The sequence below is a fragment of the Bufo bufo genome, chromosome 1, assembly GCF_905171765.1.
Source record: "Bufo bufo chromosome 1, aBufBuf1.1, whole genome shotgun sequence".
NCBI lineage: Eukaryota > Metazoa > Chordata > Amphibia > Anura > Bufonidae > Bufo > Bufo bufo.
This window is the reverse complement of record NC_053389.1, coordinates 805,448,250-805,474,258: the sequence shown is the minus strand read 5'-3', so window position 1 is coordinate 805,474,258 and position 26,009 is coordinate 805,448,250. Positions and strand designations below refer to the sequence as shown.

General features: G+C 46.9%; 1 protein-coding gene and 1 long non-coding RNA gene across 2 annotated transcripts; one reads left to right on the top strand and one right to left on the bottom strand.

Annotated features, from left to right (window-relative positions):
- The first annotated feature begins 1,738 nt into the window (after window positions 1-1,738).
- On the top strand, window positions 1,739-21,333 carry LOC120986530. The gene is made up of 3 exons (XR_005775694.1): window positions 1,739-1,913; window positions 5,154-5,155; window positions 21,323-21,333. It is a non-coding gene; the product is annotated as an uncharacterized LOC120986530 (long non-coding RNA).
- A 419-nt stretch (window positions 21,334-21,752) lies between these two features.
- On the bottom strand, window positions 21,753-24,175 carry LOC120988661 (transmembrane 4 L6 family member 4-like). The gene is made up of 5 exons (XM_040416271.1): window positions 23,978-24,175; window positions 23,810-23,875; window positions 23,159-23,322; window positions 22,507-22,697; window positions 21,753-21,757 (listed from the first exon to the last, which is right to left on the bottom strand). Exons 1-5 carry the CDS (start codon window positions 24,158-24,160, stop codon window positions 21,753-21,755), a joined length of 609 nt encoding a protein of 202 aa, XP_040272205.1. The 5' UTR covers window positions 24,161-24,175.
- Window positions 24,176-26,009: the final 1,834 nt, after the last annotated feature.

Below are 26,009 nucleotides of genomic sequence, written 5' to 3'. Positions count from 1 at the left end.
GATTATGTGTCCCCTCACAGTAGTAATGCCAGATTATGTGTCCCCTCACAGTAGTAATGCCAGATTATGTGCCCCCCTCACAGTAGTAATGCCAGATTATGTGCCCCTCACAGTAGTTATTGCAGATTATGTGCCCCTTTACAGTATTTATGCCCAGTTATGTGCCCCCTCAAAGTAAATATGCCCAGATATGTGCCCCCTCAGAGTGGTTATGCCAGATTATGTGCCCCCTCAAAGTAAATATGCCTACATATGTGCCCCTCACAGTGGTTATGTCAAATTACATGCCCCGTCACAGTAGTTATGCCTTCATATGTGCCCCCTCATAGTTATGTCTTCATATGTGCCCCCCTCACAGTAGTTATGCCAGATTAGGAGCCCCTCAGTAGAAATGCCAACTTTTGTGCCCCCTCACTCTAGTTGTGCCCATCAAACACCCCCCTGCCCCCAGTCTGCAGTGTTAGAAAAAAAACAAAACACATACTTATCTTCTACTCTGATGACAGGAGGCAGATTGCCGGGTTTTCAGCTCTCCTCCCACAGCCAGCAGGGGGAGCTCCTGAGCTCTGAAGATCACTGAAGCAGAGAGCAGAGAGGTTTCCCTGCTTCACTATGGAAAGGGAACTGCCTGGCCGGGTGTGAGTGAGTGCGCGCTCCCCCCCATATTATACATGTAATGGAGGCATGGAGCGCTCTGATGGGGCCCGAAATTACCACTGTACTTCATGCCGGGCCCCATCAGAGCGCTCCATTACATGTGAGTACAGTGGGGCCCATGCCTGGGGGGGGGGTCCACAGGTGGCCGGGCCCCCTGGAGTGCCGGGCCCGGTCGCAACTGCAACCCCTGTATGTACGCCACTGGATGGCATTACAAGCGGCAGGAGCGTCCCTGAACGTCCACGATGCCTGGAAAGCTGTCCGCGCGGCGATCCCTAAGACGACCCCTCGGACGACGTCAAGACCTATCTGGTGGTATTCGAAAAGGTGGCCGTGAGGGAGAAGGGGCTAAGGTCGTTGCTCCGTTCCTGGCCCCCAGCAGGTGTTTTTTTACCTACCAGATGATCAAGCGGCCGACTACCCGACCGTCAGGGCCGGTGCAAGGATTTTTGCCGCCCTAGGCAAGATAAAAATTGCCGCCCCCCCCCCCCCCTTATCAGATGATCTGCCCATATCATGACATCACATATGTTCCACCCCTTTCTTAGCATTTAAATTAAAAGAACGGCTATGTTTCCCTTAGGGTTAATCCAGCTTTTTGTAGCCGTCTCCCTGACAGCCGCTAGAGGAGCTTCAGCGATTCTCACTGTGAAAATTACATGTGTGCGCATGCGCAGCTGAGAGGAGGATCGGGGAGAAGAGTTCCCAGTGCCGGCGCTGGAGAAAGGTAAGTGGCTGAAGGGGTTTTAACCCCTTCAGCCCAGTGGGAGGGGGACACGAGGGTGCCCCACTCTTAACAACTATATAGTGCCAGGAAAATGAGTTTGTTTTCCTGGCACTGTAGTGTCCTTTAACACCAGTACTGCACAGTGTCTTTTCTCTGCAGGAACAGGCGATAGACACCAGTACCACTACATTAAACTGAACTGGTTGTGGAACTATAGTGTCCTTTTAGGCTCCATTCACACGTCCGCAATTTCGTTCTGCATTTTGCGGAACGGAATTGCGGACCCATTCATTCCTATGGGGCAGCACGATGTGCTGCCCGGACACGGAATTGCGGGTCCGCACTTCCGTTCCGCAAAAAAATAGAACATGTCCTATTCTTGTCCACAATTGAGGACAAGAACAGGCATATTCTATTAGTGCCGGCAATGTGCGGTCCGCAAAATGCGGAACGCACATTGCCGCTTTCCGGGTTTTGCGGCTCCGTGTATCTGCAAAACACGTTGCGGACGTGTGAATGGAGCCTTAATGTGAGGTAAATTAGTTTCCAATGTAGTATTAATAACTAAACAATTACATAATACACATATTGCATTGTCTACTTACCACCAGGACAATAAGATGATCTGGACTCTGGCTGCAGTCTGGCTCTGGGGACTCCCTTGTCACTCCCTCCCCCCCCCCCTCCCTTGTCACTTTCTTCCCCCCCCCCTCCCTTGTCACTTTCTCCCCCCCCTCCCTTGTCACTTTCTCCCCCCCCTCCCTTGTCACTTTCTCCCCCCCCCTCCCTTGTCACTTTCTTCCCCCCCCTCCCTTGTCACTTTCTTCCCCCCCTCCCTTGTCACTTTCTCCCCCCCCTCCCTTGTCACTCTCATTCTCCCCCCCCTCCCTTGTCACTCTCACCCCCCTCCCTTGTCACTCTCATTCTCCCCCCCCCTCCCTTGTCACTCTCATTCCCACCCTCCCTTGTCACTCTCATTCTCCCCCCCCCTCCCTTGTCACTCTCATTCCCCCCCCTCCCTTGTCACTCTCATTCCCCCCCTCCCTTGTCACTCTCATTCCCCCCCCCCTTGTCACTCTCATTCCCCCCTCCCTTGTCACTCTCATTCTCCCCCCCTCCCTTGTCACTCTCATTCCCCCCCTCCCTTGTCATTCCTCCCACTCCCTTGTCACTCTTATTCTCCCCCCTCCCTTGTCACTCTCATTCCCCCCTCCCTTGTCACTCTCATTCCCCCCCTGCCTTGTCACTCTCATTCCCCCCCTCCCTTGTCACTCTTATTCCCCCCTCTCTTGTCACTCTCATTCCCCCCACTCCCTTGTCACTCTCATTCTCCCCCCCCTCCCTTGTCACTCTCATCCCCCCCCCTCCCTTGTCACTCTCATTCCCCCCCCTCCCTTGTCATTCCCTCCCCTCCCTTGTCACTCTCATTCTTCCCCCCACTCCCTTGTCACTCTCATCATTTCCTCCCCCCCACTAAGTGAGCACTTCCTGTCAGTCCGGCCGGGTACAGAAAACAAATGCTCCTGTACCGCGGACCGAACAGAGCTCGGCCACGCTACACTAGAGGTGCTTCCCTCCTGTCAGTCCCTCTCTCTGGGCAGTGCGGCAGCCGCCCGGTGCGGGAGAGGGCCCGCCGCCGCCCGCCGTACTTAAAAAAAAAAAAACTTGCGGCAACGCTTTTTTTTTTAAACCGCACGGGGCCGGCGCCCCCTGCTAAATTGCGCCCTAGGCGGCTGCCTAGGTCGCCTTAGAGGTGGCGCCGGCCCTGCCGACCGTAAAGGGTGAGATTCTGGCAAGACTGGGGGTGAATGTGTAACATCCCAGAGTTATGTTACAAAACTCTTTTACCCTGCTACAACCTGTTAAGTGTATTTGTACGGTCATCTAATGTGATTTTATCTAATATCCTCACAAATGTGCATTGGAATCCTTGTTAAATATACTTTGCTGTAATTTTCATGTTCACCAGCAGGTGGCAGCAATGTGTTACCAGGGACTTAGCTACAGTTTAGTGTTTCTAGACTGGAATAGTTTATTCCAGTTTAGTCCCCCCTCTTTGAGCAGAGTGGGCTCGCCCATGTCCTGCCTCATGGGGAGAGAAGGAAGTTCAGTTGGTGTGCCAGCCACCCAGGCTAGGGGAAGGCTGTGCGTGTAGGAGCTCCCAGTTATAGGGATCCAAGCCAGAATCTTGTCTCGGCTTCGACAAAAGATCATCATTCCCAGTCTGAGCCCTTCAGCTTCAGCTGGGTGAAAGCAAGCAGCCACCTCCAGTATTCCAGGAAGAACCATACCCTGTGAAGCCAACTGTGAGTACCGTCCAGAGACCAGGAGAAGCTAAATTCCTCCTCAGCTAGTCAGTCCCCAATACAGCAGAAGATATTAATTCCTGCCACATTACAGAGCCACAAGCAGACGACTTATCCTGCAAAGAGCTCCAGGAACATGATAGAAGCAGAAGACAGATCCCTGCCACATATTGCCAATACCTGCTGGGACTTCAGACTATTGCTGTATCTCACTTGGATGAAAGCTGCATATAGTAAAGACAAGTTTGAACTTTATTCCAAGTCTGGATCTCAATTATTGCTGCAAATCCTTCAATTACTCCTACTAGCAACACACTCATTTTATTGCAAGTGAGCCAGGATCCAGGAGTCCATCCGTACCCAGGTAGAAGACACCGTTGACACTATTACTACTACCATACAGAGACATTACACCACTCTGTCATTCCTAACCTGGTACGTGAGCTACAACACCTTAAATGACCCTGTGTTAGTACCCTGCGCACGCTGCAATTGGCGTCACCAACAAAACTATAGACTATCACCTACACCTGACCCAGCCATTGCATATTATTGGCGTCAGAATGCATGTCCCAATCCGGCTTACTGCAAATGTATTGGTCCGGGCCCAGCGGGTGCATCAGTTGGAATTGAACCCGCCAGACCGCAGTATTATGATCTGCTACACTGGTTGCAAAAATGGCTGCAGCCTGACGTACTGAGTCCCACTGCTATGCTGGACCGTCTCTGTTGGCTGATGTGTTCTGGAGGGTTTTGCTGTACCCTCTCCATCACTGGATCGGCCAGGTGTCCCCTGGTAATGCCCTAGAGATGGTCGACCTGGTGGAGAGCTATGAGGCCACCAGAAATCTACAGGTGGGTTCTTTTGGGGGGGGGGGGCAGTTAAACCCCGTCTCCACCATCGACCAGGTGGCTAAGGCCAGCAAAATCCGCTCGGGATATACTCCCTACAGATCCAGCTCCGATGGTCTGTAGGTGGTGTCAAGAGCCTGGTCACCTAAGGGAACCCATGGATACCACCCCTCAATGTATGCCAGGAGGCTGTGTGCAACCGGTACCCCTGAGACAATAGACAATAGTCACCTGTGCCAGGTGCAAGTGGGAGATACCCTGGCGGTGGCACTGCTGGACTCGGAGCCTGGTGTCCCTGGTAAGAGCTGCCCTGGTGCGGCCCGCCGAGTATACTGGCCAAAAAGTCGGCGTCGTGTGTATCCATGGAGACTTAAAGGACTATCCCACTGCCCTAGTGTCTCTATCCACGGTGGCCGGCAGGTGGACTCATGAGGTGGCTGTCGCCACAAAGTTACATTATTAAGTAATAATTGGGAGAGACTTCCCTGGTTTCCTGTCACTGTGGCCTGAGGCAAGAGTCACCGATACCCATGGGGTAGGAGTAGCCGCAATAGAATGGCCTTGCTCAGGGGGGAAACCGTAACCCTGGGAACCTGAGGTCAAAAGGCCAGCAGTAGGGGTGGCCGCCGGGGGGAGCCAACCCCACTTAATGTATTGGTGGGAGACGTGGAGGATTTGCCGCCGGGTCCGGAGTTGGCAGACCTCAATGTCTCTGGAGACAATTTTGGTAAAGCACAGCACCAGGACCCGACTCTATCTCGGGCCTGGAAAAATGTGGTAGTAGTTGAGGGGGAGCCGCAAAAACTGGGGGCCGAGTCTATGTTTCTCCGTTTTGTGTTCAACAGAAGATGCTATACCAGGTAAATCAACTACGGGGTGAACATATTGAACAGTTGGTGGTGCCCAAGGCGTATCGCAAGCTCGTGTTGGAGTTAGCCCACCAACATGTTATTAGGGGACACCTGGGCCAGCAGAAAACGCAGGACCGGATTCTACAGCGGTTTTACTGGCCCAGTGTGTTCAGAGAGGTAGAAGAGTATTGCAAGTCTTGCCCAACCTGCCAGATAACCAGCCCCCAGCCACATTTCCATAGTCCCCTGGTCCCTCTCCCGAATATTGAGGTTCCATTCGAGCGGATCGCTATGGATCTCATAGGCCCAGTACCGAAGTCCGCTAGAGGGCACCAACACATCTTGGTAGTCTTGGTTTATGCCACTCGGTACCTGGAGGCGGTGCCGCTGCGACATACCTCCTCCAAACTCATAGCCAAAGAGTTAATGGAGATGTTTTCCCGAGTGGGCCTACCTAAAGAGATTCTGACCAACCAGAGGACCCCTTTTATGTCAAAAGTCATGAGGGAACTACCACAGATAAAACCGTTACGGACGTCCGTCTATCACCCGCAAACGGATGGCCTGGTAGAGAGGTTTCATCAAACCTTGAAAAACATGTTAAAGCGGGTGGTGTCTAAAGATGGGAGGGACTGGAATCTTCTACTGCCATATCTCATGTTCGCAGTGCGAGAGGTGCCCCAGGCCTCTACTGGGTTCTCACCCTTCGAACTGCTGTATGGCCAACATCCACACGGGTTGTTGAACATAGCCAAAGAGGCGTGGGAACAACAACCCACACCGCATAAAAGTGTGACTGAGTATGTTACTCAGATGCAAGAGCAGATGGAGACAGTGTTGCTGCTGGTTAAGGAACATATGGGGGCAGCTCAGCGAGCCCAGAGTAGAGTCTATAATCGCCAGGCTCAGGTTTTGGTTCTGGTACTGACCCTGGACAGTAAGTTCCTGGCCAGGTGGCAGGAGCCCTACGAGGTACTCGAGAAAGATGGAGAGGTAAATTACAAGGTACACCAGCCAGGGCGGCGAAAGGCTGAGCAGGTTTACCATGTTAATTTACTAAAATCTTGAAAAGATAGGGAGACCTGTACTGAAGACAGCCCGCAGCCGGGTTTTCTAGCGGAAGAGGTTCCGGCCCCTCTGTCTGATGCAAGGGACGCGGTTGCCACTGTAAGGCCCCTTTCACACGAGCGAGTATTCCGCGCGGGTGCGATGCGTGAGTTGAACGCATTGCACCCGCACTGAATCCTGACCCATTCATTTCTATGGGGCTGTGCACATGAGCGGTGATTTTCACGCATCACTTGTGCGTTGCGTGAAAATCGCAGCATACTCTATATTCTGCGTTTTTCACGCAACGCAGGCCCCATAGAAGTGAATGGGGCCGCGTGAAAATCGCAAGCATCCGCCGGCAAGTGCCGGGGACCCGATCTGTATTATTTTCCCTTATAACATGGTTATAAGGGAAAATAATAGCATTCGGAATACAGAATGCAAAGTAAAATAGTGATGGAGGGGTTAAAAATTAAATTAAATTAACTCGCCGAGTCCACTTGATCGCGTAGTTGCGGATCTCTGTCTTCTTCTGTAATGTTGAGCTGCCGGCTAAGGACCTGTGGTGACATCACATCACATGATCCAATCACATGGTCCCTCACCATGGTGATGAACCATGTGATTGGACCATGTGATGAGCACAGTGACATCATCAAAGGTCCTATTCCTGTGCACAGCAAAGAAGACAGAAGAGATGCGGGCTGCGTGATCAAGTGGATTAAGGTGAGTTAAATTATTTTTTTATTTTTTTTTAACCCCTCCAGCGCTATTTTACTAAGCATTCTGTATTAAGAATGCTATTATTTTCCCTTATAACCATGTTTTAAGGGAAAATAATACAATCTACAGAACACCTAACCCAAACCCGAACTTCTGTGAAGAAGTTCGGGTTTGGGTACCAAACATGTCGATTTTTCTCACGCGCGTGCAAAACGCATTACAATGTTTTGCACTCGCGTGGAAAAATCGCGCATTTTACCCGCAATGCACCCGCATCTTATCCGGGCAAAAAACATGACGCCCGTGTGAAAGAGGCCTAAAAATTGCTGACAGCCTCTCCTCTAAACAGGCTCAGGAGGCCAGGGAGTTCAGTAGTCGGAACACGGATGTGTTCTCGGACCTCCCTGAACGCACTTCCACAATCCGGCATGACGTTGTCACTAAACCTCAGGCAAAAGTCCGGTTAAAGTCATACTGGGTACCCGAGGCTCAGCGACAAGCCATTGCGGAGGAGGTGCAGCTAATGCTGCGGCTAGACGTCATTGAGGAGTCAAAAAGTGAATAGGCCAGTCCGATAGTCCTAATACCTAAGCCGGACGGGACGTTACGATTCTGTAACGACTTCCGCAAACTTAATGAGGTTTCCAAGTTTGACGCATATCCCATGCCCCGAGTGGATGAGCTTATTGAGAAGTTAGGTCAAGCCCGGCTATTTCTCTGTTTTGGACCTCACCAAAGGGTACTGGCAGGTACACTCGACGGAGGCTGCCAAGGAGAAAACGGGTTTCATCACACCAGAGGGGCTGTATCAGTATAAGGTATTACCCTTTGGTATACACGGCGCTCCCGCCACGTTTTAAAGGCTAATGGACATTGTACTCCATCCACATCATCGGTACGCCTCGGCGTACCTGGAAGATATCGTTATCCCCAGTACCGACTGGGAAAGTCACCTACCTAAGGTACAGGCTGTGGTGGACTCCCTTAGGAGGGCTGGCTTGACCGCTAACCCAAAAAAGTGCGTAATAGGGTTAGAAGAGACTAAATACCTTGGGTATGTCATTGGGCGCGGAGTAATCAAACCCCAAGTAAACAAAATAGAGTCCAAACGGAATTGGCCCCAACCTGTCACCTCTAGGCAAGTAAAGTCATTCCTGGGGATTTGCACGTAGAAAGAAAAAAGGAGCGTTAGAGTAAAAATACTCAAAACAGAACCAAGGGCTGTAGATTAGCCCTGATTCGTAAAGAAAGATTAGGAGGAAGAGCGCCAAGGGACAAGGTGCTATAGAAAAAATGAAGGGTTCCAGGTAGAAAGATAGGTTTTTAGGCAGCTTACACCATAGTGAAAGCTAGCCTCAGAGTCGAGGCTGCCCGTGATATCAAGTTTTGAGGAAAAAGCAATCAAACGGTAGGAACCCGTGGAGCGCCACAAACTATCAGTGCAGAAAGGGTTAGTTAGAACAGATGAAAGTTAGTTCTTTAACCACGTAGGTGATGACTGAGTAGATGTATCAAAATAGGAAGTCAAGTCAGAGTTATACTCAATGGTCTTACATATAGTAATTAAAAATAGAGCAGATAAAACTGGATCAATAAAAAAGGTATCAATAAAATACATAAAATCAAAAGGACAACACTGACGGCGGTTTTGGTCGTACTCACTTCACCAGGGGAAGGGGTAGTGCAAGATAAAGCTCAAGACACTTGCACTTAAAGCCCCCCCCTCGCCAGGGTCGCCTGTAGGTAGTCAATCCACCGAATGGTCCCAAATGATGAACCGGGGACCTTCTTAAATAAATCAGGTGGTCTTTAATACAAAAAGAAGAGCTCGACGCGTTTCGGGGGTTAAATACAGTCCCCCTTCCTCAGGAGCAAGATCCAAGTATATATAGTGGTTTCAAAATATGGCGTCGGGGAGGGCTCATGACCTCACAAACAGGAAGTCCTGCCCCCTCTCATGCCTTCAATCATATCTACATAACAAAATATATTCTTTTTCCCCTGTCATTAAAAACTGATTCAAAATCCCTTACAAATGTCCCAGACAAAACATACATTTAGTACCTCCGTGATCTGGATACGGATCCTGAATGACAGGAAGCCCAATGGTGTAGGGTGACGCATGTCCGGTGTTTGGAGCGCATGAATGCGCATCCGGTATGTATGTGGAACGCGCCAGAACATATTTCCGGTGTTAAGAACGCGTAGATGTCTGTTGCGCGTGCGCGAAACAAAAATCTATTGCGCGCGCGCGAAAGGAAATAGGTGGGTGGATGCACGCATGCGCTGTGCGCGATAAAAGCGCACGCATGTGCTGTATGATTGTGGCGCATGCATGCGCTGTGCGCCTACATTAACTGGAAAGTGCGGCGCACGTACGAGGGCCGGAAGGGGCTGTGCCCTGCGTTCCACAGAGAGTCCGTGGAGCGCAGGCGGAAGGGGAGGGCCTGGAGGAAGAGGATGCCTACGTTTGGTTAGACAGTGTGCGTTCCACATAGAGTATGTGGAACGAGAAGGCTGGAAGGAGGTGGGCATACTCATAACTACGTGGGCTAAAAGCACACACACATATAGCGCTGGTGGTAAGGGTCAATTGGAAGTACCACCAGCTAGCAGGTAGCTTTCAAATGATATGCCCCAAAAGGGTAAATTTACTGATAGGAAGAAAACCATTAGTTCACGAGCATTTTGAATGAATAAATGGTATATAGGATAGTGAGTTTGTAATAGGTTATGCAAAATTATCTGATGTATGGTGGGGGCATCTATATTGACATAACTATATGGGGGGGGGGACAATACTACATATAGAAAGGTCCCTATCTGGAGGAGGGAAAGCATAGGTTAATGTACATGCACATAGGTACCGGTACACAATATATAAATATACTATATATATGGGGGTATGTATGTGCGTGTAATCGGATATAAGCACATGGGGGCACGCAAATAAAAATACAAATACAAGTACAATAAATGGATAGATGGATACATATCCATACATTGTACTTGTATTTGTATTTTTATTTGCGTGCCCCCATGTGCTTATATCCGATTACACGCACATACATACCCCCATATACACTCACCTAAAGAATTATTAGGAACACCTGTTCTATTTCTCATTAATGCAATTATCTAGTCCACCAATCACATGGCAGTTGCTTCAAGGCATTTAGGGGGGTGGTCCTGGTCAAGACAATCTCCTGAACTCCAAACTGAATGTCAGAATGGGAAAAAAAGGTGATTTAAGCAGTTTTGAGCGTGGCATGGTTGTTGGTGCCAGACGGGCCGGTCTGAGTATTTCACAATCTGCTCAGTTACTGGGATTTTCACGCACAACCATTTCTAGGGTTTACAAAGAACGGTGTGAAAAGGGAAAAACATCCAGTATGCGGCAGTCCTGTGGGCGAAAATGCCTTGTGGATGCTAGAGGTCAGAGGAGAATGGGCCGACTGATTCAAGCTGATAGAAGAGCAACGTTGACTGAAATAACCACTCGTTACAACCGAGGTATGCAGCAAAGCATTTGTGAAGCCACAACACGCACAACCTGGAGGCGGATGGGCTACAACAGCAGAAGACCCCACCGGGTACCACTCATCTCCACTACAAATAGGAAAAAGAGGCTACAATTTGCACGAGCTCACCAAAATTGGACTGTTGAAGACTGGAAAAATGTTGCCTGGTCTGATGAGTCTCGATTTCTGTTGAGACATTCAAATGGTAGAGTCCGAATTTGGCGTAAACAGAATGAGAACATGTATCCATCCTCTGATGGCTACTTCCAGCAGGATAATGCACCATGTCACAAAGCTCCAATCATTTCAAATTGGTTTCTTGGACATGACAATGAGTTCACTGTACTAAAATGGCCCCACAGTCACCAGATCTCAACCCAATAGAGCATCTTTGGGATGTGGTGGAACGGGAGCTTCGTGCCCTGGATGTGCATCCCTCAAATCTCCATCAACTGCAAGATGCTATCCTATCAATATGGGCCAACATTTCTAAAGAATGCTATCAGCACCTTGTGGAATCAATGCCACGTAGAATTAAGGCAGTTCTGAAGGCAAAAGGGGGTCCAACACCATATTAGTATCGTGTTCCTAATAATTCTTTAGGTGAGTGTATATATAGTATATTTATATATTGTGTACCTGTACCTATGTGCATGTACATTAACCTATGCTTTCCCTAATCAGGTATCCTAAGTAGGGTGTCTGGGGTCCACATCACAGCTGTGTGACCCTAGACCCCCCAGGGGTGCTTGCCTCCCCCCCCACAACTTTTTTGGGGCGCAGGTATTTTTTTTTTGGACGGTTGATCAGCTGTTTTGAATTTTTTTTTTTTTTATTCACATTTTTTTGCCCTTTTTTTTGTCTTTTTTTTTTTTTCTGTTAGTTTTAGGGATAAGTCTGCGAACACCCCACACACACGCACACACGCACACCAAATAAAGATTTACACGCACGCACATACACACACAGACACACACTCCCCTATGGCCTGCCGGATGTTCTCTTCCGAGGAGGCATACGCCCCACTTGCCTCCGAGTCCGAGAATCCCAGTGAGGATGAGGATGACCCCACCTTCCTGTTGTCATCCGCGTCCTCCTCATCATCTAGCGATGATGATGAGCCCCCAAGGCGGAGCAAGGGGACCGCCATGTTAGGGACCCTGTGGCCCACCCTAGTACGAGCAGCTCTGGGGCTCGTACTAGTTTTCCGGCCGACCAGTTAAATCCACCGGAGCCCCCTGCCGGTGAACTTGACTGGTATACCCCAAAGCGATTTGAGCACGTGATTCCTGATTTTGTAGGCCAACCAGGAATCCAGATTTCCACAGTGGGCTTCACTGAATATGACTTTTTTTGTCATTTTTTCAGTGACCAACTGGTAAATCTAATGGTGGAGCGGACGAACCTGTACGCTCAACAGTTCGTTGCTAAACACCCTGGCTCCTTTTTGGCTAGGCCCAGTGGCTAGACACCGGTCAGTGCAGCCGAGATGAGGACATTTTGGGGCCTCGTGCTGCATATGGGCCTAGTCAAGAAACCTAGTGTCAAGCATTACTGGAGTGGGGACGTTCTCTACCAGACCCCACTTTACAGTACGGCCATGACACGCTCCCGGTTTGAGGCCATCCGGAAATGCCGGCATTATTCAGATAATGCAGCATGTCCCCCCCGAGGTGATCCTGCCTATGACCGCCTGTACAAAATCAGGCCGGTCATTAATCACTTTGGGGCCAAATTTGTACAGGCCTATGTACCTGGAAGGGAGGTCGCGGTTGATGAGTCTCTCATTGCGTTCAAGGGGAGACTCATTTTCCACCAGTATGTTCCCTCAAAGCGGGCGAGGTATGGCGTTAAAGCTGTACAAACTTTGTGAGAGTACCTCAGGGTACATTTACAAGTTTCGTGTGTACGAGGGGCGAGATTCCCGTATTCAACCCCCAGAATGTCCCCCCACTCTGGGGGTTAGCGGGAACTTGTGTGGGACCTTATGCACCCACTGCTAGATAAGGGTTACCACCTTTACGTGGATAACTTTTATACTAGTATCCCCTTGTTCCAGTCCCTCACCGCCAGATCCACGTCCGCTTGTGGGACCGTGCAGAAAAATCAACACGGCCTCCCTACCCACCCTCTCCAGGTACCTATCCCCAGGGGTGAGACCCGTGCCCTTACCACTGGAAACCTGTTGCTGGTCAGATATAAGGACAAGAGGGATGTCTTTGTACTGTCCACAATTCATGGTAACGGCATCACCCCTGTCCCTGTGTGAGGTACCGCGGCAACGGTCCTCAAGCCCAATTGTATCGTCGACTACAATCGGTATATGGGAGGAGTTGATCTCTCTGATCAAGTCCTCAAGCCATAAAATGCCATGCGCAAAACCCGGGCATGGTATAAAAAAGTTGCAGTCTACTTGGTACAGGTTGCCTTGTACAACTCTTTTGTGCTGTCCCGGAGCGCTGGCAACACAGGGACATTCCTCCAGTTCTATAAGGCAGTCCTCAAGGCCCTGATCTTTTCAGACCGGGAAAAAGCAGGCCGGAGTACCTCGGGAACTGGAGGCGTCCAGATCGTCCCTGGCCAACACTTTCCAGGTGTGGTCCCCCATACTGGAAAGAAGGGACGGACCCAAAAAAGGCGCAGAGTGTGGGGGATACGGAAGGACATCACTACTCAATGTGACACGTGCCCCGATCATCCGGGCCTCTGCATTATTGGTTGCTTCAGGGAGTACCACACTTCCATGGAGTACTAAATTTATAATCCCCTTTTCCATTTAGCCACTGACAATCGATAAAAACTATGGTTCTCAGACTTGAGACACCAAAAATAATTTGTTCAAAAAGTTTGTAAAACTGAAATAATTAAAAAAAAGTATACAAATTAGGTATCGCCGCGTCGGTAATAATCTCCTCTATAAAAATACCCCATGACCTAACACCCCAGATTAACACGGTCCAAAAAAAAATAAAAAACTGTGCAAAAAAAGATTTTTTGGTCACCTTACATAACAAAAAGTTCAATAGCAAGCGATCAAATAGTCATATAGCCCCCAAAATGGTGCCAATAAAACCGTCCCCTTCATCCCGCAAAAAATGAGCTCCTACATAAGATAATCGGCTAAAAAACAAACAAAAAAATGACTCAGACTTTAGAGATACAAAAAATTGTTTTTTGTATCAAAAAGGATAATATAGTCTAAAACCTAAATAATTGTAAGAAAGTAGACTTATTAGGTATCGCCGCGTCCGTAAGAATCTCCTCTATAAAAAATACCCCATGACCTAACCCCCCAGATTAACACGGTAAAAAAAAATTTTTTTGCCGTGCCAAAACAGCTATTTTTGGCAATTTTCCATTTCAATCCGTTTTTTCCGGTAACAAAGCAAGGGTTAACAACCAAACAAAACTTTATATTTATTACCCTGATACTGCAGTTTACAGAAACGCCACATTTGTGGTCGTAAACTGCTGTATCACTAAAAGGGAGGCCGCAAAAGGAAAGGACCAACATGGTTTCTGGAAGGCCGATTTTGATGGCATTTTTTATTCACACCATGTCCCTTTTGAAGCCCCCCTGATGCACCCCTAGAGTAGAAACTCCCTAAAAGTGACCCCATCTAAAACTAATTTTACAAACTTTATTAACCCTTTAGGTGTTCCTCAACAGTTAATGGCAAATAGAGATGAAATTTCAGAATTTCAATTTTTGGTAACCTTACCTCACAAAAATGTAATATAGAGCAACCAAAAATCATATGTACCCTAAAAATAGTCCCAACAAAACCGCCACCTTATCCCGTAGTTTCCAAAATGGGGTCACTTTTAGGGAGTTTCTACTCCAGGGGTGCATCAGGGGGGTTGAAACAGGTCACGGTGTAAATAAACCAGTCCATAAAAATCAGCCCTCCAAAAACCACACGGCGCTCCGCCGTGTGGCCGTACAGTAGTGTACGACCACATATGGGGTGTTTCTGTAAACGGCAGAGTCAGGGCAATAAAGATACAGTCTTGTTTGGCTGTTAACCCTTGCTTTGTTAGTGGAAAAAATGGGTTAAAATTGAATATTTGGCAAAAAAATGAAATTCTCAAATTTCATCCCCATTTGCTAATAACTCTTGTGCAACACCTAAAAGGTTAACAAAGTTCATAAAATCGGTTTTGAATACCTTGAGGGGTGTAGTTTCTTAGATGGGGTCACTTTTATGGAGTTTCTACTCTAGGGGTGCATCAGGGGGGCTTCAAATGGGACATGGTGTAAATAAACCAGTCCAGCAAAATCTGCCTTCCAAAAACCGTATGGCGCACCTTTCCCTCTACCCCCTACTGTGTGCCCGTAAAGTAGTTTACGGCCACATATGGGGTGTTTTTGCAAACTACAGAATCGGGGCAATAAATATTGAGTTTTGTTTGGCTATTAACCCTTGGTTTGTTACTGGAAAAAATTGATTAAAATGGAAAATTTGCCCAAAAATCTAAATTCTGAAATTTTATCTCCATTTGCCATTAACTCTTGTGAAACACCTAAAGGGTTAACGACGTTTGTCAAATCAGTTTTGAATAGCTTGGGGGGTGTAGTTTCTAAAATGGGGTCATTTTTGTGTGGTTTCTATTATGTAAGCCTCGCAAAGTGACTTCAGACCTGAACTGGTCCCTAAAAATTGAGTTTTTGAAAATATCTGAAAAATTTTAAGATTTGCTTCTAAACTTCTAAGCCTTGTAACATCCCCAAAAAAATAAAATATCATTCCCAAAATGATCCACACATGAAGTAGACATATGGGGAATGTAAAGTAATAACTATTTTTGGAGGTATTACTATGTATTATAGAAGTTGAGAAATTGAAACTTGGAAATTTGCAATTTTTTACAAATGTTTGGTAAATTTGGTATTTTTTATAAATAAAAAATAATTTTTTTGACTTCATTTTACCAGTGTCATGAAGTACAATATGTGACGAAAAAACAATCTCAGAATGGCCTGGATAAGTGAAAGCGTTTTAAAGTTATCACCACTTAAAGTGACACTGGTCAGATTTGCAAAAAAATGGCCTGGTCCTTAAGGTGAAATAGGGCTGAGTCCTTAAGGGGTTAACACTAAGACTGAAAAATGTTGCTTTGTTTTTGCCTTGTGTGTGAATAAACACTGTAGTTTTGTTTTACAAACCAGGTTTTTTGCCTCTGTTCTGCGTCCGCTTACCCTGCCTACCAGAGCGAATCCCCACAATCCCTATTGACTATAATGGGATTCGGTGGTGATCCAACCATTTTCCAGCATAAATGGCGGGTTTCAGACACACAAATACCGCTTTATGCAGCGTCCAGCATTTATGCTGGAACAGGTTACTGGAAGAGTCTGCCGCATTTGAATCGCAACTGGGAAGTACCCTAAGGGCTCATGCACACGACTGTTGTTGGTTGGTGCTCGTATTGTGGCCTGCAAACAGTGGGTCCGCAATATATGGGCGGAAGGTGTGGTGCAGAACGGAGGCACGGAAGAACCACAGAGTGCTTCCGTGGTTTTCTGTCCATGCCTCCATACCGCAAAAAAATAGAACTTGTTCTATTTTTTTGTGTGGTACGGATGGATCCGGAACCATTCAAGTTTAATGGGTCTACATCCGTCTGCAGCAGCCACACTGACGGTGCCTGTGCATTGGGGACCGCAATTTACAGTCCCCGATGCACGTAACGGGCGGCACACTAAGGAAGATGTCTGGATCACCTAATGGCAGTAGCTATTGAGAGTGAGGGACAGAGACCTGGACGCTACTGGTCATGATGTAGTTCGTAAGCACTGAGAGGTTCTGGTGGGATTTGGGCCACCTAGCTTCAGGTGGTATTACACTGCCTGATCTCCAATTCATGGACTCATCCATTGGTGCTCATTTGCAATTCCACAAATTGCCTAAATACCATCATATGGTGCCCAAATAATACCAACATAATGGGACCAAATAACTCTACAAAATGCCTAAATACATCATACAGTGCCTGAATGATAGCAACATATAGTGACCGAATAATTCCACAAATTGCCTAAATTCCACCAGTGCCCAAATAATACAGCACACAGTGCCCAAATAATACAGCACGCAGTGCCCAAATAATACAGCACGCAGTGCCCAAATAATACAGCACGCAGTGCCCAAATAATACAGCACGCAGTGCCCAAATAATACAGCACACAGTGCCTAAATAATACAGCACACAGTGCCCAAATAATACAGCACTCAGTGCCCAATAACATCTGCATTAAATGCCTGTCATACTGTGCCCAGTTATTACTATGAGGGACGTGCGGCTTCACTGCGGGTGAGGAAACAAATACTTTATAAAGGGAAAATTTACTCATTTCATCAAATTGAAATTTCCAGTATCAACACTAAATCTAATGCCATTTCCAGTACATTATCCAGCAGGTGGCGACAGTGAGCGCAGGAGAAAGCTCCTTCCATAGCAAAAGGATCATGAAATCTGTCCTTCCCCTTGAGGGGCGATGGGAATGGAATCCAGAATAAAAAAATAAGGCATTTAGGACAATCTAATTTATGTGACTCGGGGATGATTCCAAAATCGTTCCTGATGACATCACCCGTGTCTGGAGATGCAGATCAAGAGATGGGGGGAAGGGCAAAATATGTAAAAGAGCACCTTATATCAGGGCAGATGGTGAGCTCTGTGTGCCAGGCAGCAGGTGCAGGAGGACAGGACTTTGAACTATTTTGTTTGCAGAAGCCGAGACAACTGACTTCCTGGGCAGCGCCACCGCTCCTAGCTGAGCGTGATCAATGGTCGCCGGGTCTTATAATGTTTTGCATTCTAATGATTTGCAAAAGTATTCACTCCCCCCCTTTTTAAAAAAATTTTTTTTTATATAAAATCACTTACTTTTTATTTTTTGTCACAAGTTAGCGGAAAATTATGATTTTTTTTTCTTACAAAGTCTCATATTCCACTAACTTGTGACAAAAAATAAAAACTTCCATGAACTCACTATGCCCATCACGAAATACCTTGGGGTGTCTTCTTTCCAAAATGAGGTCACTTGTGGGGTAGTTATACTGCCCTGGCATTCTATGGGCCCAAATGCGTGCAAAGTAGTTTGAAATCAAAATGTGTAAAAAATGGCCGGTGAAACCCGAAAGGTGCTCTTTGGAATATGGGCCCCTTTGCCCACCTAGGCTGCAAAAAAGTGTCACACATCTGGTATCTCCGTATTCAGGAGAAGTTGGGCAATGTTTTTTGGGGTGTCATTTTACATATACCCATGCTGGGTGAGAGAAATATCTTGGCAAAAGACAACTTTTCCCATTTTATTATACAAAGTTGGCATTTGACCAAGATATTTATCTCACCCAGCATGGGTATATGTAAAATGACACCCCAAAAAACATTGCCCAACTTCTGCCCTGGCATTTTAGGGGCCCTAAAGCGTGAGAAGAAGTCTGGATTATAAATGTCTAAAAAATTTTACGCATTTGGTTTCCGTGAGGGGTATGGTGAGTTCATGTGAGATTTTATTTTTTGACACAAGTTAGTGGAATATGAGACTTTGTAAGAAAAAAATAATAATAATAATTTCCGCTAACTTGGGCCAAAAAAATGTCTGAATGGAGCCTTACAGGGGGGTGATCAATGACAGGGGGGTGATCAAGGAGTCTATATGGCGTGATTTCCCCTGTCATTGATCACCCCCCTGTAAGGCTCCATTCAGATGTCCGTATGTGTTTTGCAGATCCGATCCATGTATCAGTGGATCTGTAAAAATCATACGGACGTCTGAATGGAGCCTTATAGGGGGGTGATTAATGACAGGGGGGTGATCAGGGAGTCTATATGGGGTGGTAATAAGGGGTTAATAAGTGACGGGGGGGGTGTAGTGTAGTGGTGTTTGGTGCAACATATTACTGAGCTACCTGTGTCCTCTGGTGGTCGATCCAAACAAAGGGGACCACCAGAGGACCAGGTAGCAGGTATATTAGACGCTGTTATCATAACAGCGTCTAATATACCTGTTAGGGGTTAAAAAAATCACATCTCCAGCCTGCCAGCGAACGATCGCCGCTGGCAGGCTGGAGATCTCGCTTACCTTCTGATCCTGTGAACGCGCGTTCACAGGAAATCTCGGCTCGCGCGAGATGACGCCAATCGGCGTTAGTGTAGCCTGGGAGCGCCGCAGCAATGACGCCTTTCGGCGTTAGCGTAGCGGGAAGTGGTTAAAGAGGTTCTCCTCTTTGGACAAGTCAATACTGGTTAGAAGGGTTCATGAAACTGGTCACAAAATTTCCCTCTGCTTGGACCTCCAGTGATCAGCTGTAATCTGTAGGGAGACCTGGCAGTTTGTGTTCACTTTCCCTGCAGCTCCCCCACAGGAGATATGAAGTATTACACTGTGTTCATTCATAGCAGTGGGTTGTCTGTGTGATGCAGGAAAGGAAGGTCCTCCAGATTAAGGGAAGCTCTTGGTAACTGCTCTCCAATCTGGAGAAGAGATGAGGGTCCAGAACAGAGGATGGGGGACGACGACTCTATAAACTCCCAATTCCCTAATAGGGTGTATGAAAAAAAAGGTTTTCGGAACTAGACAACCCCTTATGCAAAGGGTATGTAAATAGATCTCTATGGATGTATTCTTAAAGGGCTTCTGTCACCCCACTAAAGTGTTTTGTTTTTTTTGAGCTAGTTAAATTAGTTATATTGCGATCTATGAAAATATAATGGTGTTACTTACATTGATTCAGCAGTTTCTTCCAAAAACAAACTTTTATAATATGTAAATTCGGTCTCTACCAGCAAGTAGGGCGTCTACTTGCTGGTAGCTGCTGCAGAAATCCGCCCCCTCGTCTTGTTGATTGACAGGGCCAGCCGGGATCTCCTCCTCCGGCCAGCCCTGTCGGCATTTCAAAAATCGCGCGCCTGTGTTGATTCGGCGCAGGCGCTCTGAGATGAGGAGGCTCGTCTCCCCAGAACTCCCTCAGTGCACCTGCGCCGATGACGTCTTCTATTTCGGGGATGTCATCGGCGCAGGTGCACTGAGGGAGTTCTGAGGAGGCGAGCCTCCTCATCTCAGAGCGCCTGCGCCGAATCAACACAGGCGCGCGATTTTTGAAATGCCGACAGGGCTGGCCGGAGGAGGAGATCCCGGCTGGCCCTGTCAATCAACAAGAGGAGGGGGCGGTTTTCTGCAGCAGCTACCAGCAAGTAGCCGCCCTACTTGCTGGTAGAGACCGAATTTGCATATGATAAAACTTCGTTTTTGGAAGAAACTGCTGGATCAAAGTAAGTAACACCATTATATTTTCATATATCGCTATATAACTAATTTAACTAGCCCAAAAAAAAAAAATCACTTTAGTGGGGTGACAGAAGCCCTTTAAAGGGAGTGTCCCATGATTAATGTAAAAAAAATGACAGTACATGACAACCTCTTTCTAACAAAGCTAGAACCAGCCCTGTACCTCACATGGATCTAGAGATCTCCCCATTCATTGCTCCAATTGTTGTGCTAGACTTACAGTATTTCAAGCTGGCAGGAAGCATGGTCAGGGATTGTGTCCTTTCACAGGGGCGGTGTCCTTTCTGCTGCAGTTCTCTCTCTATCACAGCTCATGGGTATATCCTCTCCAATGCAGCTCTATCCCTATCACAGCTCAGTGGACATGTCCTTTCTGCTGCAGCTCTCTCCCTATCACAGCTCAGGGATGTGTCCTTTCTGCAGCAGCTCTCTCCTTATCACAGCTCAGTGGACGTGTCCTTTCTGCAGCAGCTCTCTCCCTATCACAGCTCAGTGGACGTGTCCTTTCTGCAGCAGCTCTCTCCCTATCACAGCTCAGTGGACGTGTCCTTTCTGCAGCAGCTCTCTCCCTATCACAGCTCAGTGGACGTGTCCTTTCTGCAGCAGCTCTCTCCCTATCACAGCTCAGGGGGGGTGTCCTTTCTGCAGCAGCTCTCTCCCTATCACAGCTCAGTGGACGTGTCCTTTCTACAGCAGCTCTCTCCCTATCACAGCTCAGTGGACGTGTCCTTTCTGCAGCAGCTCTCTCCCTATCACAGCTCAGTGGACGTGTCCTTTCTGCAGCAGCTCCCTCCCTATCACAGCTCAGTGGACGTGTCCTTTCTGCAGCAGCTCTCTCCCTATCACAGCTCAGGGGATGTGTCCTTTCTGCAGCAGCTCTCTCCCTATCACAGCTCAGTGGACGTGTCCTTTCTGCAGCAGCTCTCTCCCTATCACAGCTCAGGGGATGTGTCCTTTCTGCAGCAGCTCTCTCCCTATCACAGCTCAGTGGACGTGTCCTTTCTGCAGCAGATCTTTCCCTATCACAGCTCATGGGTATATCCTCTCCGCTGCAGCTCTATCCCTATCACAGCTCAGGGGATGTGTCCTTTCTGCAGCAGCTCTCTCCCTATCACAGCTCAGGGATGTGTCCTTTCTGCAGCAGCTCTCTCTCTATCACAGCTCAGTGGACGTGTCCTTTCTGCAGCAGCTCTCTCCCTATCATAGCTCAGGGACGTCTCCTTACTGCTGCTGCTCTCTCAGGGGTGTGTATAATATTAGTCAACTATGCTAAGCATAAGCCATCAATATCTGAACGCCGCCCCCCGCCCATCAGCCGAATGACCGTACCATGCCAGCTTTGCTGTTTTTGGAGGCACAGCGCCATTAAACTGCTGTGGCTGTGCCTGGTACTGCAGCTCAGTCTCACCCCCCCACCCCGCTCTGCTATTAAAAGAGACAAAATTGCAATAAATTACAATACAAAGAGATCGATACGCATGGAACATCCAGTAGTGAAGTCTCATTTTAATGAAAAATGTACATCAACATGAACGAATGACATAGAAAAATATGACAGCTATGTACACGGGGTAAGGCTGAGGTACCCTTCATTCTGCCTCTCGGACTTCAGGTCACCAGCTCCTCCTTTCTTCAGGGATGATAAGGGGTTAATCAGGTGCTCCAGTGGTGCATGGCAGGAGCTACCATAAGACCCAGCCATTGATGTGGGAGAAGGGAGAAGGGGGTCAGTCTTCACATGGAAGATTATACAGAGGTGATGACAAGTTAGGCTATAAAAGAAATGAAAAAGAGATATGAATACCTTATGTTGTCAACAAAAGAATAAAAAACTACCTTGATCGGGATCGGAACCCATGAACAACAGGGGCAGAGCCAACCATGATACCATTGACCTTTGCAATATTAATCTAATCAGTGAAGGGCCACGCAATAAATATGGTTATTGATTGATGCCATATAACTCTTTTGATACGTACGGAAAACACTGTGAAACCGTTTTTTATAGGGTTGCAAAAGTATTAGCACCCTTCTTAAAGGGAACGTGTCATCGGGAAATGACCTATTGTTTAAATATTGTTACACATATTTTTAAAGAATCGATATCTATAGTAAAATAATCCTGGCCACTCTGGCCACGGAACCTAATAATAATTTCTGTTCTGTAGAGATCACTTTTAAGCAGTCATCTCATAATCATCACAGGCAGGATAAGAATGACTGGAATCGCCTATATATAGATAACGCATTATCCACAATTCACAACAGGCAAAGTCTCAGCTTATCTACTCCCCCTCCCTGCACAATGACCACTTCAAACATAACATGCCCACAACACTTTCTCAAAGAAGTCATCTCCGGTCTACAGATTACAAGATGGCTGCATTTCCTTTGCAGCAGTGGTCAACAGGAAGCCTACTCAGATGCAAACATCAGTATTTGGCCTACAGGTTCTAAGACCTATATGGCCCTCAAGTCAATACTCTCTCTATATATGCTAGCTAAATATAACTATACATACCCTCGTTCTTTCGGCAGGTTCCACAGAGGCATCCAAACAGGCCATTGATCACCTGGACAGTGCACAGGATCAGCGAGATCCCACTTGAGACAATGACTATTGAGAAGAGGACGATGTTGAACAGCACCACATCTTTGGGAAAAATGCATTTATTCCACAGTTCTTGATGGAACAGGTAGTTTTCCTCAATGCTGGAGTAAATAGAAAGAAAGTTTTAATCAGTAATGTACTGGAGGAGAGGTTATGTCTCCATATGAGTTAGATCTTGGTCCAGGACTATGACTTACGGTACTTGGTAAGGTGTCAACCATGTTATATGGTATTATCAATAGACACCAAGGGCAGGACACCAAGCACTGGACACCAGAGACAATGAAGCACCAAGTTATTGGATTTGGGTCCCAAATGGACAACAAACACTGGGGTAAAGTTTGGATACGTCTTCCACCCCTTTAGTTACCGATCATGCAAGGCAGGAATTCAAAGCTGTTCACACAGCCTCTTCAGCCACTTCTTATGAGGAGTATCTACATGGCAGATCATGTAAAGTGGTGGCCCTCTACCGGTAAATTGCATTTCCAAAAAAAGGCAAAATAGGGTATTTAATGTTAAGGGAATAGTTATGAGAGGGTCTAAGAACTGAAATTCTCACTTGAAATCTTCAAGCTCCGAGTCAAATGGTCTTCCCCAGAGGATCCCACTTATGAGCGAAACATATTGGCACTGAGGTCCTTTTACCATGCCCACCACGGATATCACGAAAGCATACAGAGATCCAGCAACTCCAATAGCGGCAAAGATGATTGACAGGAACATCTGTGTGAGGGAAGGGGGAAATTTACCAAGATTGTTTCGAGCCCTATGTATAAATGAATGCATCTTGCACCATCCAAGGAAGCACCATTGAGAGGGTTGGCTCCATCCCACTTCCCCATAGGTAGTGTACACCTATACATGACTCCATCTTCTAAAAGTTCTACACATTTAGGGGGTGCCGCCCTTTTTTCCTGCAAGAGTTGTGGGGAGTAGATGGGATGAACACACAAGGGGTTTCCTGTCCCAGGGTAGGTGGTTGATAACACTGGAATGACCACCAGCTAGGAGCCAAATCCCACCTGGGCTTGATTTTAGGGCACACCTTTGAAACCCCAAAAATTCTCCCACCCCAAGTCATAGAATATATTGATGGTGAACGAAAGATGACTTCATAGGTTCAGAATAGCCTCCCTGGAAGTTGCCTTTTCTGCCTCTCCATTGCGGTTAACCCTGAGTTGGAGCAATAGAATGGGGTCTGTGTACTCACCCCACATCGGTTGTTGCAGCAGCCCTCTCGACCAGTGGCTTGAATATGGATTGCTGGAACGAGCACCTGGGATCAGAAAACAATGGTTATGGTTTTGGGTGGGGAAAAAACAACTTGATTTTGAACAGTTGTAAAGAATAAAAAACCCTAAAAATCAAGTACTCTTACCATTAAACCTCCTCCAATAATCCCTCCAAGATAAATAACCTCTGGAGTCATGTATTTTCCGGGGTTCCTTATTGGTTCAGTCTCCCACCCTGGAAAGAACAGGATCACATTGCCGACGATGGAGATGACACACAAAGGGAACAAGGCAATCCCAATAAATTTTGCACATTTTCCAGTACACATAGTGAAAAGAGATGGATGAACTGGAGGCTGAGAGCAGATGGTGGAGGCTGGAACTGTGCAGAGAACTCGGATCCTGGTTCCTTATATGTCCAGCCCCAGCCCCATAGATAACACACACGGACAGTGGAGTTTGAACTTTATGTGACTCAGGGAGATAGAGGGACCAAACCGTCACTTTTTCCTAGCAGCAGTCTTAGATTACCTTAGTAAAATTCAATGGTTATGCATGTGAGGATCATTTGAAGAAAGCAAATTTCCAATAAATGTCCTATATAAACGTGCCGCTGATCAGAAATACTTGTTCATCTTACATGCTGCAACTCGTCCTTGTTTACTGGCAGCACTTCATCCTGTGTGTACAGAGATCTGTTGGCGGCAAATAATATTTCCATATGGGGCCAACGATCGCAGTGGCGATTGCTCGTCCCCATACAGAAGTCGATGGTTGCTGAAAGTAAGGCAATTATCGGGAACAGATGGTTTGTCAGTTGTAAAAGGGTCTCAAGCCTAGGGCTATGACCTTCAGATGATCATTTAGTGACCTAATATGAAGTTCGCTTCATATGGAGTTGTCCTTTTCTGCACCACATTGGCATTGTTGTGGCTAGAACCCATTGTAATGTCCTGTGCCCACTAAGTGGGTTCCTTTGGTGATCTGGTTTCAGTTGTATACCAAAATCCATTTTTAGTTTCTTAAATCACACCAATGGCTGGCCAGCTTGGAGTACTTTTCCAGAGTTGACCTTTCACTGCCTGTTCTGACAATTGCCTGATCTTTGTATTGACCCTGAGATGCTCTAGCGTCAGCTTGTTCCTGACTATGATTTTGCCTGGCCCTTCGGTGCCTCTGACCCCCATTGGTCAGCTATTAACCAAACAGAGACTGCTGTAGGGGGTAGCAGCCTGGTGGTAACCTTAAGCGAAGTCCAAGACCCCTGTACAAGGGTTAAAGGGTGAAAGTCAGTGGAGTGCCAGGATAAATGTCTGGATGACACCATGGTTCTGGATCCGATATATAACATTATATAATATACATACAGTTGTGTTCAAAATAATAGCAGTGTGTTTAAAAAAGTGAATAAAGCTCAAATTCCTTCTAATAGCTTTTATTTCCATACACACAAATGCATTGGGAACACTACACGTTCTATTCCAAATCAAAACATGAAGAAAAATATATCAAATTTGTGTTGTTCCTCTAAAAAATTTTTAAAAAAGTGTTTGTATTCTTCTTTACAAACTCTTTTGCTTTCCTTTGAATCACTTCACTAATATTTAGTTGTATAACCGCTGTCTCTGAGAACTGCTCGACATCTGTGCTGCTCGGAGTCACCACCTTCTGGCCCCTGTGAACAGGTATTCCAGCCCAGGATGATTGGACTACATCCCACAGTTCTTCTCTATTTCTTGGTTTTGCCTCAGAAACTGCATTTTTGATGTCACCCCACAAGTTTTCTATTGGATTCAGATCCGGGGATTGGGCCGGCCGCTCCATAACATCAATCTTGTTGGTCTGGATCCAAGATGTTGCCCGTTTACTGTTGTGTTTGGGGCCGTGGTCTTGTTGGAACAGCCATTTCAAGGGCATTTCCTCTTCAGCATAAGGCAGCATGACCTCTTCACGTATTCTGATGTATTCAGACTAATCCATGATCCCTGGTCTGTGATAAATAGGCCCAACACCGTAGTATGAGAACCATCCCCATATCATGATGCTTGTCCACCATTCTTCACTGTCTTCACAGTGTCCTGTGGACTGAATTCAGTGTTTGGGGGTCGTCTGACAAACTGTCTCCGGCCACTAGACCCAAAAAGAACAATCTTACTTTCATCAGTCCACAAAATGTCT